A 20,328-nucleotide genomic window follows, 5' to 3' on the forward strand; every position below is an offset into this window, starting at 1 on the left:
TATTGGCCTGACTTGTGAGGCTTGCGAATGCGGTGCTCTCCATTTCGATATTGACAACTCCACTCTGAGACAATTTCTCTAGGAATGCCAATAATGTTAATATGTGCAATAATGTTAATGTTATCCAGGACTGGACAAATGACATCAAGAACAAGGACAGCGCGCTAAATGAGCTCAAAGAGGAATCGGCTGAGTTGGCAACGGATCTGCCACCCGTGCGAAAGCCATGCAAAATAGAAATTGACAAGGAGGAGAGTGAGACCCAAAATGCTGGACAAGTGCCTAAGCCGAACGCAAAGCCGCAGTTGAAATCAACAAATGAAGAGCGCATCAAATCTACCGATTACAGTAAATGGGACAAGTACGATCCAGATGAGGAAATCTTGCGCATGGATTTGGAAGAGGAACGTTCAAAAGAGCAAGCAAAAATAAAGTTACGCAAAACCGAGACAACAACAACAAAAGAGGAGCACATTAAAATTTGTGAAAAGGGCGCCGAGGAGCAGCGTCTGCAGGCTCAGCTCAAGAAACTAAGTCAAATCGAGCGCGAGCAATATGCCGAGAAGTGAGTAGTGTCCAGTTCTTTATGCAGATGTATCGATATATACATCTTATGCGGCACAGATATCGTCTGCGGGGCAACGAGTACTTTAAGGCCAAGGAGTATGACAATGCCATTGAGGAGTATACACTAGCTATAGTTTACGATCCGGCACAAGCTGCACGCGCCTACAACAATCGCGCCGTATCCTGTGAGTAGTCACGTACCTATACCTATACATATATATATATATATATATATATATATATATATACTAATATTTCTGATTTATCAACAGACTTGAAGAAGAAAAACTATTTGCCAGCTATAGATGATTGCGAAGCCTGCCTCCGGCTCGAGCCCGACAATGTGAAGGCACTTCTACGTTTGGCCGATGCCAACTATGGCCAGGGACGTCGTCGCGAGGTTTGTAGCCATTTTAATGCAAACATTATATATCCTGACTTATCTTCTGCCAGTCCTATGGCTTCTATCAACGTGTACTGGCTCTGGAGCCCAATAATATAAGTGCTAAAAAGGCGCTGGACGAATTGCGTCAACAGTTGGGCGAACTGGCTCCTGCACATGCTACACGTATGATCATTGAGGAGCTCCAATCGGAGAAAGCCGCAGCTGACAATAAGCCCAAGACACAGGCACAGCCAAAGCCACAGCCAAAGCAAGTGCAGTCGGAGAAGCCGCCCAAGGATTATGATCTGGCCGAGCTGGTCAAGCCAAATCGGGTCATTAAAAGTAAAATAGCTTGTGCTGCCGAAGCACTAGGAGGCACACTGAAAACCAGAAATCCCGTTGCCAGCGCCCAAAAGCAACAGCTGCAGCAGATGATGCAAGAGGTGTCCACAGCGCAGGCGGAGCTGCGTCTGCCGCAGAGTAACAAGAGTGGCAATAACAACAACAAGCTCTTAATACAGGAAATACAATGAGACAATCATAAACATATGACATTTATTGATTTCAATTTAATAATAAATGCTGTATATAACGTCCAACAATAGAAAATGGGCGCTGCTCAAATGTTTCCTTTTCGTGCATTGTAATGGACACCTGTGAAAAAATTATGCGCAGAAACAGATTAAAGGAGATTGAACTTTTTATAATCATATATTTTGGAAGGACTCGGACCTGATCGCCGTTCAAGCGATTAATGAGCGTTACACAAACATCAGCAGCCCTGACCCCAACCTTTTGAGTCAGCGAGGCGAACATGGTGGCCTCCATTTCGATGTTGCATATGCCCTTCTTTTGGCATTCCTTCAGGAATGCCATCTTTTCATCATCGCTGTATTCACACACAGCGCCATCAGTGCGTCCTTGACCTGCATAGATCAAATAAAGTTCAATAAAGTTTGTCGTCATTTCAAGTGGGCAGCACTTACCCTCATAGAAACAATCGGTGGACATTGTGTTGGCAATTATGGTATTGAAGCCATCGTCAGATTTGGCGCCATATTTTAGGATCTCCTGGCAAAGTGTGTCTGGGAAACTAGCGGGTCGCACCACACGCTTTCCCAGAATGGGCTAGCCAGACGAGAGAAATGTAACAAGAAATCATTAACTGTGAGAGCAGGTACTCCGTTACGCGAACACTTACAATCTCATGTTCGTTTTTTAAGTAACCATTATACGCATCCTTGGTGATTACAACGGTGCCCGGTTCAACGCCTACGCCGCCACATGTGCCAATGCGTATGAATACGGGATCCTGACACTTGGCATACTTGACCAGCTTCAGCAGCTCGTGCAGCACCACCGAGAACGTTGAGGAGCCGACACCATGGCTGACGCATAAGACGGGGCCCACCTTGTAGACAGCATAGCGTTGTCCACTTTCGCATAGATCAACTGGTTCGCTGTCGTCCTTTATGCCCAATATGGGACGCAAATAAATAGCCAACTCTCGCATACGCTTAGAAGTGCCACCAGCGCATACGGCCTAATTAGGGGAAGGATTATAAATATTCAGCAATTCAATTTATTCGAAATTCTCACGCACGACAATATCGCCGAATTGTTTTTGAATAACGCTTGTATCCGCTGTATTGGGCACATTGATGTTCAGATGGTATAGAAAATCAGAGGGCATCTTATTGAGATGGGGATTTTTCAGATTTACGCTGTGGGTAAAATACTTAAAGCTCGCATGCACTTTGGCACGTAACGCAATGTTCACTTACCCTTTTAACATTCTGTGCTAGGTACTAGATAACGCTATAAATAATTTCCAGATAATAATGTCATTTTGTTTTTATTAGTAAAGACTGACTGCTTATAAGTATACCATTAAATAATGTTTTATAACTACCCTGTCTAAGTGGCCCGTAAAATATTTAACTTTCATTTCACCTATCGGAATAGATTTTCCGTAGTTTGATTGGATGAAAAACAAAATGATTTAATGAACCTCATTATTCGACCGATTCTTTCCATAGAGCTATAATAAAAATTAGTTATATCTCGATGAGACTTAGCTCATATAATGACAGCATAGTAAATGCCGAGTTTTGTCTAGGTATATTTAAAACTGATGGAAGGCGTCTGATATATTATATTATATTATATCTTTATATTACTCGACATTAACTTCAAAATGCGGCTCTAACTGGTGAAGCTTACCGATACAAGAGCAGTCCCTGTATAGCGATAACGCTCGACGAATGCCTCAGATATTTTTGCAATGATTGCATTTATGCGCTTTTTACTGCTTCTCAGAAAAACAACACAAACCCCTTTTCTTATTACAAGCACTCATTTTTCTGTGTAAATATATGTATGCATACATGCTTTGGTGTGTGACTCGTTGCATTGGCGAATGAAAAACAGAATTGCAACATGTGAGAATTGTTTACGAATTTTATAACCACTTGCAAATGTAAATAATTTATTGAAATTCTGAGGAATTTCAATACTTGCAATGCAATGTAACTAGGGGATACCCTGAATTCTCTTCTTCCAACATAAAATACATGAATATATTCTATTTTAGAAGCAACATATCATTTTTGGTGACTCTAGCTCTTATTATTTACCAAAATTGTCCAAAAAACAGGATATTATTTATTACAGTAAGTTATCGATTATCGAAAACTCGATCTGCGCAGGCACTAGGAGCACCTACATCTAAAATTTCAGTCTATAGCTCTTATATGTTCTGAGATCCTTGCGTTCATATATACGGACGGACGGACGGACAGACAGACGGACGGACGAACAGACAGACGGACATGGCTAGATCGACTCGGCTATTGGTGCTGATCAAGAATATATATACTTTATGGGGTCGGAAATGCTTCCTTCTGCCTGTTACATACATTTGGTATTTGCACAAATACAATATATATTTTTAATGGGTTCAGGGTATAAAAAAAGTTCCCTCAATTTGGGAGATAAACAATGTAAGCGAGCGAACTATTTGCCACCGCTTCAACTTAACAGCCAGACCAGCGACCCAATCATGGTCAATGAATACATAATACAATTGTAGTGTTGCTTATAGAATTTAAATTGACGCGCATGAACATGTGTAAACGCATTCAGAATTTATTGGAATAAGCGTAAGCTGTTGCAAACAAATGGACTTCTACAACTGCTGTTTTTTATCCGAACTTGAACTTGAACTACAGTCGCAAAACGTCAGTAAGATTATTGTTAGTTAAGATTTTGTCTTAAATTGGTGGACAGTTCTAATTGATTTACTTATTTGAATTTTCTTAAACAAAATTTTGATATTAGTGTTTATAAATAGCTTTTAAACGCGGCACGTTTCCGATTCTCGGAAACAAATTTATACGGACGAACAGACGGACTCGAACTAGAATATATGTATATACGTACATTACATTACATTTGCACAAAGACAATTAACCCACTTTGTCCATTTTTGATAGGTTCAGGGTATAATAAACATATTCGTATTCTAATGAAGGACCACTTTCAAGAACCGTCCGTGTGAAAGGGCTTAGGCTGGGACGTAGAACAAAACAACATATATGACAGATGTGCAATGCTATTTAATAGTCAGCATTCTTTCATGCTTTGCAGTAAAGCAAAAAAATAACTTACACTAGCTAGCCGAAGGGCAAAAAATTAGCACGCAACAACAATTTATCACGAACCTACATATACATACATCTTATCTACAAAACTTTATATACACATTTTTATATTTATATTTATAAATTTAAACGAGTAAGATAGATCTAGTCGAAAGTGCCCGACTACGCCTTACACAATAAGATATTATTTTGTGATAGAATTCGGTGCCTATTGTCCGATCATTATGAAATTGCTTGTAAATAAATCTAAATATATGTAAATACCAAACACCACGGTCACAGTTCTACAAATTAGTTTATTAAAATGTTGAAGGGAACGGCTAACGTATTCAAAAAGTGAAATATTCGAAATATGGTTCAAGACTTGGTGTTACAAGCTCTTGAGTGATTCGCGCGGGCTCACACATTCAACTAGATCGGCTCGGTTGCCTCGGTTGTCACAACTACTTATATTACCTGTTCTACCCACTTTCAATGTGTTCAGGTGATAAAACTACACTAACATTTCTACATACACTTTTGCACGCTTTAATCTTTCCGCTATACGTTGTGATCGCTACGACGTCGCTTTAAATACTGAAGTATACATTTCGGATTGATCGGCTACAGGTTTCATTTTTTTCTCTCGCGTTCTCTCTCTCTCTCTCTCTCTCTCTCGCATATAGGGATGCTGCGAAGTTGACTTCGCTTATGTACTTGAAACTGGTTGTCATAAGAAAAAAAGAAAACATTTTACTAAAAACTAAATAAACATAGGAGTACATTGTACAGTTAGTGTTGACGATTAGTTCTGATCGCCACTGCAATCACATGTATAAGAACTGTCTTCAGCCGGGGGCTCTCCGTACATCGCCTTCCGTATGTAGCGAGCGATTAGTATTTGAGGTCTTGTGTCGTAATCTTTGAGTCTCGCTGGTGGTGCGTCTATCTGCAATAAGCCAAGAAGTCAATGATCGGTGTCAGCGACCGGGCATAGATTAGACAAACCTGGTCGCCCTCCATGCGATTGAGTAGGGTCACACAGACGACAGCGGCACGAATATTGGCCTGACTTGTGAGGCTTGCGAATGCGGTGCTCTCCATTTCGATATTGACAACTCCACTCTGAGACAATTTCTCTAGGAATGCCATCTTTTTCTCTGGTGTGTAATCGCAAAAGGCACCATCTAGACGTGATTGTCCCTCATAGAAATCATTTGTACAAAGCGTTTTGCCCAAGACAGTGTCATAGCCATCTCCACAGGGATTAGATAGCGATCTAAGCGTCTTGGCCAAGTCCTGGTCCAGTGTGGTGGGCCGTAGCTGCGGCTGTGTCTGAACGACCACCTCGTGCACAGGACGCAATTGGCCATCCAGAGCCTCTGAAGTAATCACCACGGTGCCAGGCTCAACGGTAATGCCGCCACTGGTGCCCATGCGAAAGAAGACAGGATCCTGACACTTGGCATGGAACACGAGCTTGATGAGCTCGTGCAATACTATGCTGATTGAGGGCCCGCCAATGCCATGGCTGGCGCACAGCACTGGCCCAACTTTGTACAAGGCGTATCGATGGCCTTCCGCGGAAATGTTTTTTAGCTGAACGCTCTGGCTCATCTTAAGTCCAATCTCTTTCATGATGTAATTGGCGAATTTCTCCATGCGCGATTCCGTGCCGCCCAAGCATACGAACTGTGGTCATGACAGTTGATATATAAGCAAGTAAATTATGCTCTCTTGCTTTTTAGCATTAATAAAAAATAAACAAGAGGTTCTAGTCGGGAGCTCCCGACTAGGGGATACCCTGAACCCTTTTCTTCCAACATCAAATACATATATATATTCTATTATTTACCAAAATTGACCAACATATAGGATATCGTTATCGATTTTTATCGATTGCTTAGAAACTAAATTATCGATTATCGAAAACAGGAACTGGGACCACCTACATCTAAAATTTCAAGTCTAGCTCTTATAGGTTCGGAGATCCTTGCGTTCATACATACGGACGGACGGACGGACATGGGTAGATCGACTCGGCTATTGATGCTGATCAAGTATATATATACTTTATGGGGTCGGAGATGCTTCCTTCTGCCTGTTTCATACATTTGGATTTTGCACAAATACAATATACCCTTATACCCATTTTAAATGGGTTCAGGGTATAAAAACAAAAATGAATTTCGCCCCTTCCTAGCAGGAGTGGGGATTTCTAGTTTAATTTACTGGCCGTGAACTAAATCGGTCATTTAGTTCACTCGTTCAGCTATTCAGTCGGTCATGAACTAACCAAACAACATATAGACTGGACATCGCATAGGATAAACGTTGGCACAAAAAGTATCGGAGGCATCTGGTCCAAAATTGCGAGTAAGGGCGTAAGATATACATATGATGTATTTTTTAACCGCTTACACTAAAGGAAAGTGCTTGGCGCACTCTCTTCCATATGATTTGGACGATAGAACGGCAACGCTGTTAATTTTTATCTCGCTTGCACTTAATCTCAGCTCTCAATGCTCTCTCCTTATGTTAAAAATTATTATTAAATTCGTACAACTGTATTACATAACTGCCATAGAAATATATTTAAAATATATGAGCCGATTTGTAAAGTCACTCTCTAAAAATGCGCTCTTTCCATTCAGTTTCGAGAATCGACGGAGTTTTTCAAATATGCACCGATGTTTTACGTTGTCGAAGCATCGATACTTAGCATTTGTAATGTGCTTACATTCACAGTACTCTCATTAGGGATGTGCATTTCATGCCAAACGTCACGAACAATCGCACAAAACTAAACTAAATCTGCACATCACTAAGCAGCTGACTTAAAAATGTAAGCAAGGGCTGGTGACAAAACGATGCAAAAATAAAGCTAACAATATTTGCTAACACAAAATCGGATATCAATCGGCGGCTTCCTTGTTGTTGCCCTTGCACTCAAATCTATTCTGTGGTGCTGATAAATTACTTTTCTATCAGCAACAATAATAACGGAAACATTCCCCTCCCTAACGTCAACAACTTTCATGCCGGATATTCAGTTTTTCCACCAGGTGCGTATAGTTGAGCGCATTCTTAAAAATAAGAGAAACAAATATTTCCTAAACTACTATTCACAGTTAGAGCAACTGGCTCACGTAAATATGGGGTGAATATAATTCTGAAAAGTTTTGCACACTTCTAAAAGTTACCTTACTCTATCTATGGGAGCGCAGAATGTAAACATTAACATTGTCAATGTTTTATTCTAATGCATCGATGTTGAGCTTTGATTTTCACCGGCAAATGGATGAACATTTACATTTCATCATCAACAATGATGCAAAAGGCTAATTCAGCAATTTTTAGTATCGAAGCAGTAGTTGGCAACCCTACCAACAAGCATTACTTATCTTAACTTACGCGCACATCTCCGAACACCTTCGGAAAATCAGTTGTTACTGTGTCCAAGTTAAGATGGTATAAAATATCCGGATTAAGGCATTCGATGTAGGGGTTCATGTTGCCTAGAGTGGACTCCAACTCTTGCGGTTCTTCTGGGTTGCAACCATCCTTGATGTGTTTTATGAGTTCATCAATGCGTTTATTTTGTGATTTAACCATGGCTGTATAGCTGCGTTATAAGGATGACCCACAGGACTAAAATTTGCTCACCTTTCAGTTCGCAGACATCTTTTTCGATATCTTTACTACATTTGGTCGTCATTCTTTCAAGCTTTTAAGTGAATTTGCTTTAAATTTAGTCCGAAAAAGAATTTGGAATAGCTGAAATATATTTAGAATTTAGAAAAGTTTTGTATTTGAGTAAATTCTCACAACAAGAATTTAAGGATACATATTTCATAGATCTTGACAAAGTTTAAGCTCTTAAAAAAGGCTGATTACCAAATGAAAACAAAGATCGAGAAATAATGATGACCCGTCTGTCGGAAGAGTTTTATATAGATAATAATACTTTATACGAACTACAGCATCAATCTTAAGAGAATCAAGGCAGGTGTGTCGCAAGTCTCTGTGCCCCGTGTCGTACAACCAGAGCCAGAAGCTTGAAAGGGCTCCACAAGATTGAATGACTGCTGCAAGGCACTCCTTATCAAAATGATGTACCCACACCGGCCAATCCTGAGGCACAGCATCAGCACAACAGCTTCATTGAAAAAGGGTAGTTTAAACTAAGGCAACGCGTAAGGTAGCCGGCATCCCATGGTGCGGTGCCATCGATGCCATCGAAGTCGGTCTCCGCCTAACAAAGATCGGAAATCATCTCAACTTCTTCAGTAGCCGCTTTGACTGGCCCTACTACAGAGAGGCGCTTGCTAAAGATATACCTGCGATGTACTTACTAGGGCAATCGATTAAATCCCTTACTTATCAGTCTATGTCCACAAACGTTTCATAGTAAATATCCCATGATTGTATATAAAACTAACTATGCCCTTGTTATCATAGTCCTGCGTTTGATCAAATCCAGAGCACAATATGACGACAAAGCAAACAATCATTAATTTTTGAAATACATTTTGCTTTTAATATACCAATTACTTTCATAAAATGTTTGTGATTTCATTTAAACCGATTTTATATTTGCTTCAGCTGAATTTTTACGTGTACAACTTGATTTTTAATTTTTTTGGTTTTTTTTTTTTTTTTTGGAATTGAATAAGAGCAACTTTTGTTAATATAGCGTATGATTAGCAACATGCGAATCCGCACAACAATTGTTTTTGGAATTACAGCACAATATGTGTAATAGAATAATTTACGAAATTTTATATTACGATTTGAAATACATATAATTAATATTTGGTTTGCCTCATTTGGAATATGCAACATAACGATTAACAATTTTTTTTTTTTGCATTTTATTTATTACCAAAGTTGCAATTAGCGATGCGATTAACAACAATTTGATTTAGTTTATATTGAAACACAACGTCACATTGAGTTTGTTATTATTTATAATATGTTAATATTTAGTTTGGATAAGTTCTTTCAGCTTTAAGCGTTAATACGCCAATACCTGCAATATGCTTGTCTTTAAATAAGCTAATGAGGAAGTGGATATACGTATATAGTACATAGATACACATATGGGGAAATAAAATAAGAACTTAAAGTGAATTAAACTATGGAGTGTTTAAAGGAATATTTGTATACATGAGAGTTGGTTTGACATATGAGTCAAAAGGTAACTTGAAATCATATATCCGATGTATATGCAATGATCTTTTGTATTTGGCTGCTAGCTCTAATCATGGGCCTGTGATTCCTGCTGTACCAGCTTGAAGCGCCTCGGCGACTTTATGGATCCATGATGCCCGAACAGCGACTTCAGTTGGCCATGCTGGGCGAGCACCTTGCGTATATACCTGGAGACGAGTATCTGTGGACGCTGTTGCCACTCATTTATAACCTCTTTGGGCGCATTGACCTGGTCCCCATTTAGGCGATTCAGGAGCACAACGCAAACAACGGCTGCTTTGATGCCCGCATGATGTGTTAGCGCTGCGAAGATGGTGCTCTCCATTTCGATGTTGACGACGCCGTTGTCGCGCAGCTTCTCCAGATAGTTCATCTTATCGGTTTCGGTAAACTCACAGAAGGCGCCATCCAGACGTCCTTGACCCTCATAGAAGTCATTTGTGCACAGCGTCTTGCCAATGATGGTGTCATAGGGATCATCGGCACTGGCTAGCGATTTCAGTTCACGTGCCAGCTTCTTATCCAGCTTAGCCGGGCGATGCACAGTCTCGCCCAGAATTGTCTATCAATTAATATTGACAATTATCAGAAATAAATAAGCAGAAACTCCAAAACAACAACCACTTACAAACTCGTGAGAGTTGCGCAAATGCCCATCCAAAGCATCTTCAGTGATGATGACGGTGCCGCCGTCGACGCCAATGCCGCCACAGGTGCCGATGCGTATGAATATGGGATCAATGCATTTGGCATGGTACATCAGCTTGATAACCTCGTGCATCAGTATGCTAATCGAGGGGGTGCCCATGCCGTGACTGACGCATAGCACCGGACCGACTTTGTACATGGAATAGCGGTACGAAAACTCGCTAATATCCTGCAGCTGTGTTCCAGCGGGCAGCTTATAGCCGATCTCATCCATAATGAAATGTGCGAAGTTCTCCATGCGCTTTGGTGTGCCGCCCATGCAAACGAACTGGTTGTGAACGTATTGAAAGAGCAAAATATGAATTACCGTTTAAAAAATTTAAATAATAATATGAAAAAATAAAAATATAACAACTTGATTTTCATTATCAAGGGCAATTAACATGGCTTATAAGCTGAATCGATAATGGATATTAAGTTAAGACTGGAAATGGCAAACTTGTTTTTTTTTTTCGACCTCTCACTTGCGTAATCTGATCTGGTTTAGTTGTATACCACTAATTAGCGTGTTTAGAATGCAAAGTATTCTTAGCCCATAGTATTTATGATAATGGTGACTACGAGGCATTCTGCTCAATCAAATGTCTGTTAACCTTGACATAACTTTGAGCAAAGCATATACATTTCAAATACTTTTTTATTATTAGAAGTCTTAAGAACGAAACGTTAAAAGATCAGAGTTGAATGCTCACCTTAACATCGCCAAACATTTCCCTCAGATCGTGACTCTCGCTACCCAGCGCTACGTGATATAAGATATCCTGATCCATAAGTTCAATATTAGGGTTGCGTAATTTAACTGTGCCATCGGCGTATCTGTAAGCAATAAGCGCAATGTCAACAACTGTATAATAATTTAAATATATGTACATACATTTGTTTTTAATAGAATGTGCATTCATCAATAATAAAAATAATCTTAATTTAAAATGTTTCACAATCAATTGGAATCAGTTATTAATAAAGTGCATTCGTAAACATGTATAGACGGAAAATATAGTGAACGTCAGTTGGTTTCCCGATAAGATTGTTATTTTCGAGAATTGTGAATTCCAAGAATTGGTAGTTTAGTAATACATGTATGTATTTGAATTGATCGAAACAGGTGGTCTGACTTATACTATGTACGAAAATTCAAAGATAACAAATATTCAAATACTTGGCTTTATTCGCATTCAATGAAGCAAATGGTATTAGTTACAAAATGATATTATCAGTAGCCTACATAACCGAAGTCTAAATACTCTAGCTTAAGTAGCGTCTAACTGTGAACAGCAAAACAATCATCGCATTAAGTTAATTTCAACCCTTTTACAAATTATTAGGCTGAAAATTATTAGAAAATTTCAGAGTACATAATGTCAACCGAATGTAAAGACCAAACTATACTATTTGAATGGGGGTATCCAAAAAGAAAACAGTTCTGGATATCCTGTATACAAAATATGGTTAAAAAACAAACAGCATGTCGATATCTGATCCTCATATTTAGTTGACTATTTCGATAAACAATTTCCCTTTTATAGAAGAGATACATATACATATATATATTCCATATGCCTGGATCAGTATAATAACACAACTTTAAGCGAAACCTTAAAAGCTCTGTCGTTCACACAAAATGATTAGAAATAATATAATTATACTTTAAATTTGCACAAGTTCAATTTACCTTCTTTTGTTACTTATTTTCAATGAGTTCAGGGTATATAAATAAAAAACCATATAGTATAACCGTTTTTCGTCCATCTGGATGTTAATTTCCAAAAGGACGCAAATTTAAGTAGCCAAAAGAAAGTACCATATTCCATTTTATTTGCACATATATGATGGATGGGTGCATGAATGTAAATTGATACGAACCCAGCATTTATATATGCGTAGGCCGAAGCACAGCCCCAAAAATTGTACGCGTCATTTGATTAGCCTTATCAGCCAGCTAACAAAATATTTGAATAGCTAAAAAGAGCTGAATATATAGATTTTAATATGCTGAGGTGTTTGTATATGTTCGTTTCATGTAAATATGTATTAACCTTGATAGCAACATTTTAAAAATGATTAGATTTTTGTGAAACATCTGATCCATAAATTAGCTAGGTTCATAGATCCAGAGGTGTCAAGTTTATCAACAAATTTCGCCAAATCATTCAACAAATGAAATCTGAGAGCTTAATAACTGTCAAAACACAAAAAACAGCAGGGGCTCTAGAGGTCTGTGTTCGGTTCTAGGTGTAGGTCTAGGTCTAGATATCGAAACGACACACCCACTTCACTGAATGTTTGCAGGTGTGTGGGTATTTGTTCAAGTGCTTCTGCAATCTATTTACTTCATTTCGTACATCTTATCAGAACCGTGTCGAGCTACTTCAAGGTGCCGGCAGTCTTTTTACGGCCAACCAACTTAATCAGTCCCCCTATGTTCCGGCAAGTGCCTGTGTACCTTGGACACCGCTTTATAATCGGAAGCCACATCAAATTCCAGAAACAATTGGTGACTCTACAGTGTGTCAGACCCTAAAGGAAACTCGCTGAACTCTTCGGACAGCCGACATATTAACCTACTCATATCCTGAATACTGTGTACGTTCTGGGAATACCCTCTCAGAGGCATATATCCAGCTTTCTTAAAAAGCACACATCACAAGCAAACAGTTAGATTGGCTATTGAGAAGCAGATTTAGTCATGGTCGCCTATATGTCCGGCTGAGAGTCTGTCCGTCCGTATGTATGAATGCGTTGAGCTCATGTCCTATAAGAGCGGCACACTTGAAGTTTTATTCAGAGGTCCCTCGTCGGACACTGCTGACTAGAGAAATTTTACTTGTTATTATTTAGTTTTGTGCTTGTCGCGCATTTTAGGTGAGTTGCCAACCGCGCAGCGTCACAGACTTTTGCGTCAGCTGCCAACTCAGCTATATACAAACTTGTATATGTATTTGCGAAATACGCTAGCCTAAGACAAACTTCCCGCCAATAACAACAACTGCAACCCTCGGGAATGGCAACGGCAGCTGTCTATATGCATTCCTTTTGGACCGGTTTGTCGGTTTGTTGTATTCTTACCGCGTTTTGCTACGCATATGTACATCCGTCTCATCCTCATCGTCCTTTGGCGTGGTACGGCAGTGTGCCTTAAATTCATGCGCCTGAATTGTGGGTGGCATGATGTCAGACTTAGATTGTCCTTGAAGTGTATCCTAGTACATCATACGACAGCTGCGTCAGCTGCCTAAATATATCTTAACACTTAATGTTTGCGCAAGACCAAAAAAAAAAATTATAAGACAACAACAAGAAACGTATTGTATACGCCGACGGATGTCGAGAAACTAAAAAATTTGTTGAGCGCGGCAGGCTGTTATATAGGCGGCGCTTACCAACACAACTAAAGCCACAACACACACACAATAGGTTGCCTGACTGTTAATGTACATGGGCATGTTAACAGAGAGCGGCCAAAGCCACTGTTAAATGCGCATGTAAACGTTTAACATAGATAAGACTCTGACGGTTCAAATGTCAGAATAGAACGCCATTAGTTTTAGAAATATTTAAATATGACTTAGTAATGTATGTAAATTTGCTTGTTCGTTATTGTGCACTGAAAACGTGCTCTATATTACAAGGTTACCTGAATAGGCATCTATGTGCATCTTATTCGTAATTGATGGCAGTTTAAACTACATGGATTACAGCATAGCATGAATAACTCTTTTGCGTAATTTACTATGTGCAATGCAATTGTCATTTCACAATTCACTTGCAATTAAAGTGTAGCTTTTATTGAGTCTTGAATGCTTCCATTCAGAATACAGGGTGCCGCCGTGTAATGTGCCACCAGGTGCCCCAAATGTTCGCACATTCGATAGCCAGGTGTTTGAAAATGTGCAAATTTTTGTCAATGATCTTTAAAGCGTATTTCAACCGGTCTGTGATATTCAATTTGATTAGCATATTTAACTTTGATATTTCACAAAGAGTTTGCTATAAATTAAACAACATATTTATTGTTAAATTTTTAGCAGAAAGCTTTGTGGGGTTTTTGACTTAATGGGTGGTTTTTTCCATTTAACTCTAGAGCACCCTGTATGAATCTATGCTTATTTACTATCGGCATCATTCAAAACAAAGTGCTTTTTTGACATAGCAGAGAAGTGACCTGCGTCATCGCCGATGGCTTTCATTTCTTAAGCCCGCTCATAAAATATACATTAAGAAGTAAATATGTATGTGTAGAAATGTATATAGCACGCTTTTAGCGAAGCATGACTAAAGGAGGCCGCCAATGCGAATACATAAACACAAACAAAACGAAAAATTATAACTTGTATATACTAAAAAGAGCAAAAACAGAGTCAATGGGCAAAGCAATATACCTGCAAAAAGGGGGCTCGACTATGCAGCTAGACTCAAGCAAAACAGAGTTAGAGAGAGAGTGAGAGAGAGTGAGAGAGAGAGAGCGAGAGAGAGAGAGCGGGCAAGAGTGAACCAGCAAGACTACATAAGTTGCGGACACAGCTACGTGACAGCTCGCGGCCAATTTTGGAGGTCGTCAACAAAAGTATTAACTTTGAAAGGTGCCCGCATATGCTCTTTAGGTAACGTGTAATCACCTATTAACTGATTCATTAACCTGGCTGTACTTGCAAGACGCAACTGCATTATTTTGCAATCTAATCAAAAGGTCTGTCTGGGTACTTAACAGTGTGTTGAAAGCCAAATTAAAGGTATTTAGACAAAACTTGAAATATTGCACCTGCAAGTATGAATGAAACAAATTAGACAATGCCTTTTTGATTGCTCTTCAACTTTCTATTGACGCTCTTCGGAGAAAACTTATGCAAGTTTTGTGGCAACAAGGGGACCATTGATTCGCTATAAACCATTTCAAAAGCCAGTAACTTTTAAATTTCCTGATAAATTGTACACTTCGATATAACAATAGGCGATGCATGTAGGTCAGCGGTAAACTGTTTGTAAATTGTTAAAGTGAAAAGTCAACTGTCAATGCAACATATACAAGTCGACTTGTACGCTTTCTCTCCCCTTTCCGATACCCAACGTAATTGTTATTTCATTTTTGCTTGCTTTGTTTGAGCAGTTGTTATGGCCGCTGCTCCTTCGAGCTGGTGAGTCATATAAATGCCTGGCCTTGAATTATATGCGTAGGAGGTGTATGGGAATACATACATGCAAACCTTACACACACGCACACCACACACATGCTGCACTTTGCTCCCACGCAGAGCAGAGCAGCTGACAGTGATAATAAAGTACAAATTTATCATGACTCGGTTGAATAGAAATGAAAGCCTTTGCCAGCTCGTTCAGTTCTCATTTGGACTTTATGTAGGTCCCTTTGAATATCATAAATCACATCAAAATCCGTCTAAGCATTACATAATGGTGTAACATAATAAATGATTAGGGCAATGCTCTAGAATAACTAAAAGCGAACACGTTTAGCAGCACTTAAGCTTGTAATACAGCTAAAAAATGAAAAGTATTAGAAGTAGAAGATACTTTCGGAATTAATTTAGGGCATACTCTTAGGAACTTTTCGAAATTGTAAATATAAGCTGCACTTTAGCTTATCACAAGCTACCTTTCGGTACAGCTTACTAGAGCATAGAGTTCTCAATCCTTTCTCATTTTATATGATAGTCTAGGCAACCATTATCACGTAGTTGCAAAGGGTGCAGTAAAATGAAAACAGCTCAGATTAAGTAAATTAAAAATATGGTTAAGGTCAAGGGTGCAGGTTGGGTGTGTAAGCTTTGGATGAAAAATAAAAGAATATGCGCCAATAGCAAATGCTTGAGCAAAGTGATTTTAGCTCAATGTCAATGCGTCAACCAGGAGGCAAGTGTCATGTCATCCCAATCCCTTCAATAGAATTTACGTTATTCACGCGTGACTGCTGCCAAATTGAAAGCAGAATTTTGGTTGACGGGCCGATGGCCAGTGGTCAAAATTCGAATACAACGCCAAAAGGCCAATCGATAATGTTCACATTGTTCGGGCTTAAACTCATTGGCATGGGCATTGTCATTGATATTGCTTTTGTATGGCCAGCGGATTGCGGCTTAATGGGGTCTGATGAGAATCCCATAAGGATGACACTTTAAATATTTTTTTTTAGATATAGATGAATATTATAGATATTGTGTAAGTTTATGGACTCCAATATTTTCCAAATTAAAAGCCATGTATCGTTTACTTAATAATAAAACGCAATTGCTTCTTTAGTTCTAAAGCACAGTGATTTTCGTGTCCTTACAGGGTATTATTTGGTCGCATACTAAGATGTTTAACTAAGTGCGAACTACTGTGCGTATGAGCAATATAAGCGTCATTATGTTCATGTGTATGCCAATGGGCTACGACGGTTTTGAATTATCAAAGCTTGTTGAACGTTTCCCAAGCTCCCCATCCCCTATGACACACGCCGACATACATACACACGCGCACACACACAGACAGACACACACTAGTTGGCAGTAAATGCTGACAAACTTGGAGCGGAATGCTTTGTGGCATGTGTAATTTTAGATACCGACACATTATGCGCACCCTTGACAGCAGTTGAACTAATTAAGTTGACCAGTTTTGTGGCTTGGCATATTAAGTGCTTAGGCCTTAACACAATTTATGTTGGCAAGCGCCGAAAAGTATGCTAAGTATTTGTGTTCAGTCGCAATTTAACAGAAATTGTTTTGCGCTTCACCTTTACTTATTTTTGTCTTTAATGTGTTCTAGCTGCACTCTGGCCCCGCCCCTCTGGACCATGGCTAGAAACAACTAGGAGAACTTTAACTGCAGCTTGGCTGCCCCCGCCAAAAAGCCAACACAAAAGTTCAAAGTGCAAATTGTTTGCCTAAAGCTGGCACATTGTTCTTGTGCTTCTTCCTGAAAATTGACTAAACAAAAGTTCGTGCCATGCAATTTAAATTGATAGGAGCAAGTTTTACTTGCCTATTTTTTATGTCTTTTTTTTTACTCACTCATCGATTTCCTCCTCGGACAGCGAGTGACTGTTGCCCGTTAGCAGCGACATCTTGCGGTCGGCACTGTAAATAAAAATACAAGAAGAAAACTTTAGGAGAGTTTTATGTAGTATATTAGCAAAAAAAAAAAAAATAATAGAGGTGCACGTAGCGCAGGCTTGAGTCCTGACATAAACAAAACTCTGAATGACTTTTCTTGGGGGCCGGGGCAAAAGAAGAGCGTTTTGACAGCTTTTAATTAAAAAGCGACGATGCAAAGCCTCACGTGCCACGACGGTTATGACGGGCAGCGTTGTGGCATGCGTGTGTGTGTGTGAGTTTGTGTGTGTGTGTATGTTTAGGTAATTGGCAGTCGCCTGGCCGCAGTAGACCGCACAGGAGTAAAGTCCTTGAAGAATCGCACAGCTGCTGCACTAGTTTCTTGCAACTCGCGGCAAGCACTCCAAAGGCCCCAATGTTGAGATGCTTTATTTTGCGGCTCGTACTCTGCTGCATTTTGTATTAAGTCGCTGCGCAAACAAGATTTTGGTAGATTGAACACGTCCGACGTGTGCCAGGAAAAGCTTAAGCAGTCCGAAATGCGTCTAACGCGCTTAAAGTTAGGCTACAGTTTAAATTGTCAGCTTTTATACCCTGTACAGCAAGTCAAAAGCGGGAAGTTTATGCTCTAGCTAATTTTATTTGCTCTCGGAACGATTTCACAGGCTGGCATTATTTTTGACTCAGGTACTTGTTGCAGGGTATTCAACTAGTCGAGCAACTTGATACTGTGGCTGTGGCTCTTAACGTTGAGTTTTTTAGTGCTAAAGTTCAAGGCTACCATTAGCTGCTGCAAGGGACAAATGCCGGAAATTGAGTGTCGTTGACTGGCGCTATTCTGCTATTAAATATTTTGTTGATATTAAGCAAAGAGCTTTTAAACAATTTAAATAATAGTTGTTATGGGCCAACAGCAAGCGCGGTTCGAGAGCATTTTCGAATCTCAAAAATCATTGCATACTTTGCGGCGCGTGCGATTGATATTTACAATATGACTACAATTATAACTATTTTAACATGTTACATAATCTACATAATAAAATGATAGTGCTCTAGTCGGGCATGCTTGATTATGAGATACCCTAAGCCTTGCGTAAAATTCCTTTTTTGCTTAGATCAACGCGGCAGACACGTGAGCATGGATAATAGATCGACTCGGGGGTTGATGATCATGAATAGAAAGGGTAGGTATATGTTACTTTCTTTTTGTCTCTTACATACATATGCACATTTGCGACCGCACTCTTCGACCCTACTCTTTGACAAATATTTAGCTTATCATATATTGCCAACAGAGGCGGGCATATTTATTGTATTATCCTTAGCATATTCGTGGAACTGCTGACGAGGAAATCTTTTGTATGCTCGAGTGTGTGTGTGTGCATGTGTGTGTTTTTTTGTTTGCAATTCTTTTGCAGGCTGCGGGTGACCCAGTAAATAAGAACAGCCTTGAAAACGTTTGCTGAACTGTTCAATGAACAATTGCAGAGTCATCAACAATGCAAATTTCCATTTGTTGTCGTTAGCAGCTCTGCAAACTGGCGCATATTTAAAGCAGAAAAACTTTTTCAATTAATGATATAAGTGAGCCCCCACTTTTGCTGTTGGCATACGAAAACAAGTCCAGATGTTTCAGGCCATGCTCAAGGAGCAGCCCATAGAAGCAAGCCAAACCATTTTGAGGATAACGAGCTATTGATTTTCTAACGTGAAAAGTTGAGCGTTTAATCAAACAACGTGGGCAATGCTATTGTTTATCTTAACGAAGTACAATAAACATAATAAACAACAAAACAATGTTTTGCACTTACGTAAAGGTAAAAGTTGTCGAGCGTTGATTTGTTCAAAGTTGGCTGCAACAGAAAAACGCGCGTAATTCGACTTTTTCGACTGTTGTCTTTGCGTCCTGCTTCAGCTATTTGCGCTTTTGCTGCTGCTTTGTTTATTTGCTTGTCTGCTGCGGCTCACGTGCGACAACCACAACGTTACGTGTGTTAATATCAGGAGCTTTCTCTTGCTTACTCGCGTTCACTCTCTTACTCTGGCGCAAACGCACACGCACACTGTTACAATTCGCTGAGGCGTTGACGTCCGTGGCGTGGCGAAGTTCAACGTCGACTGAATGAGAGGAGAGACCAATAAAAACTCAAATGCTGTCGGCTGGCTGCAGACGCTGCGCTGCTGCCAACTGAACTCAACTCAACTTTCCACAGGAAGCTCGTTGCCATGAAACTCACTCAAACGACTCCAAATGTTAAACAATTGGTAGTGTGATTCAGCGAATTGTTTAAATTGCCGTGCGCTACGGCAAAATTTAATTATACTCAACAAACATGAACCGACAATTACCACACACACACAGACACGCACACACATAAAAAAGAAAGACAAATTACATTTTTGTTTGGCTCTGTTTTTAATTTGTGCTCAAATTTCGCTCGCTTTCGGTCACATGGCAGTTGGTATGAAAAGGGGGTGTGGCGTGTTGCCCAGTTGCTGCTCTGCCTGCTGCGTGCAACAGCTGCGCAGCGTTGCTACCACTCGTCCGTTCCCTTCTCAAAGGCCGTCCTCGCCTCAAAGTGTGTGGGGACGAGACATTAATGGTTTTTTATTCTTAAAGCGTTCCGTTTAAGTGCCAAATGTGGCGCTTATTAAATCACGCAATGAGCTACCGAAGCGTTAGCGTCCAGTCTGAGCGTCCAGGCTGCCCAGCGGCCCAATGGGCGTATACGTAATATGCGTTGCGCATACGCCGTAAGATTTA

The 20,328-nt window shown here is 39.8% G+C and overlaps 4 protein-coding genes and 1 long non-coding RNA gene across 8 annotated transcripts; 2 read left to right on the forward strand and 3 right to left on the reverse strand.

The window, feature by feature from the left end:
- The first annotated feature begins 2 nt into the window (after window positions 1-2).
- On the forward strand, window positions 3-1,601 carry LOC6631078 (sperm-associated antigen 1). Its single transcript, XM_002054198.4, has 4 exons — window positions 3-565; window positions 625-752; window positions 840-967; window positions 1,021-1,601. The coding sequence occupies exons 1-4, from the start codon at window positions 102-104 to the stop codon at window positions 1,483-1,485; spliced, it is 1,185 nt and encodes a 394-aa protein (XP_002054234.3). The 5' UTR covers window positions 3-101; the 3' UTR covers window positions 1,486-1,601.
- Window positions 1,478-5,245, reverse strand: LOC6631077 (uridine phosphorylase 1). 3 transcript variants are annotated; one of them, XM_015172132.3, is made up of 7 exons: window positions 5,130-5,245; window positions 2,737-2,770; window positions 2,556-2,676; window positions 2,154-2,495; window positions 1,939-2,080; window positions 1,685-1,878; window positions 1,478-1,606 (listed from the first exon to the last, which is right to left on the reverse strand). In XM_015172132.3, exons 2-7 carry the CDS (start codon window positions 2,745-2,747, stop codon window positions 1,517-1,519), a joined length of 900 nt encoding a protein of 299 aa, XP_015027618.2. In that variant the 5' UTR covers window positions 2,748-2,770; window positions 5,130-5,245; the 3' UTR covers window positions 1,478-1,516. The 3 variants fall into 3 exon arrangements, with proteins under 3 accessions (XP_015027618.2, XP_015027616.2, XP_015027617.2); XM_015172130.3 differs by having other exon boundaries at window positions 5,071-5,187; XM_015172131.3 differs by lacking the exon at window positions 5,130-5,245 and adding an exon at window positions 4,879-4,994.
- Window positions 5,246-5,326: 81 nt separating this feature from the next.
- On the reverse strand, window positions 5,327-8,420 carry LOC6631076 (uridine phosphorylase 1). Its single transcript, XM_002054196.4, has 4 exons — window positions 8,260-8,420; window positions 8,008-8,210; window positions 5,602-6,285; window positions 5,327-5,542 (listed from the first exon to the last, which is right to left on the reverse strand). The coding sequence occupies exons 1-4, from the start codon at window positions 8,309-8,311 to the stop codon at window positions 5,399-5,401; spliced, it is 1,083 nt and encodes a 360-aa protein (XP_002054232.2). The 5' UTR covers window positions 8,312-8,420; the 3' UTR covers window positions 5,327-5,398.
- LOC116651956 (uncharacterized) lies at window positions 7,394-9,262 on the forward strand. Its single transcript, XR_004304976.2, has 2 exons — window positions 7,394-7,658; window positions 7,725-9,262. It is a non-coding gene; the product is annotated as an uncharacterized lncRNA (long non-coding RNA).
- Window positions 9,224-19,666, reverse strand: LOC6631075 (uridine phosphorylase 1). 2 transcript variants are annotated; one of them, XM_002054195.4, is made up of 5 exons: window positions 19,376-19,666; window positions 17,523-17,588; window positions 11,208-11,331; window positions 10,436-10,783; window positions 9,224-10,369 (listed from the first exon to the last, which is right to left on the reverse strand). In XM_002054195.4, exons 2-5 carry the CDS (start codon window positions 17,573-17,575, stop codon window positions 9,854-9,856), a joined length of 1,041 nt encoding a protein of 346 aa, XP_002054231.1. In that variant the 5' UTR covers window positions 17,576-17,588; window positions 19,376-19,666; the 3' UTR covers window positions 9,224-9,853. The 2 variants fall into 2 exon arrangements, with proteins under 2 accessions (XP_002054231.1, XP_015027615.1); XM_015172129.3 differs by lacking the exons at window positions 17,523-17,588; window positions 19,376-19,666 and adding an exon at window positions 13,582-13,826.
- Window positions 19,667-20,328: the final 662 nt, after the last annotated feature.

Source organism: Drosophila virilis, chromosome 2 (assembly GCF_030788295.1).
Source record: "Drosophila virilis strain 15010-1051.87 chromosome 2, Dvir_AGI_RSII-ME, whole genome shotgun sequence".
Taxonomy (NCBI): domain Eukaryota; kingdom Metazoa; phylum Arthropoda; class Insecta; order Diptera; family Drosophilidae; genus Drosophila; species Drosophila virilis.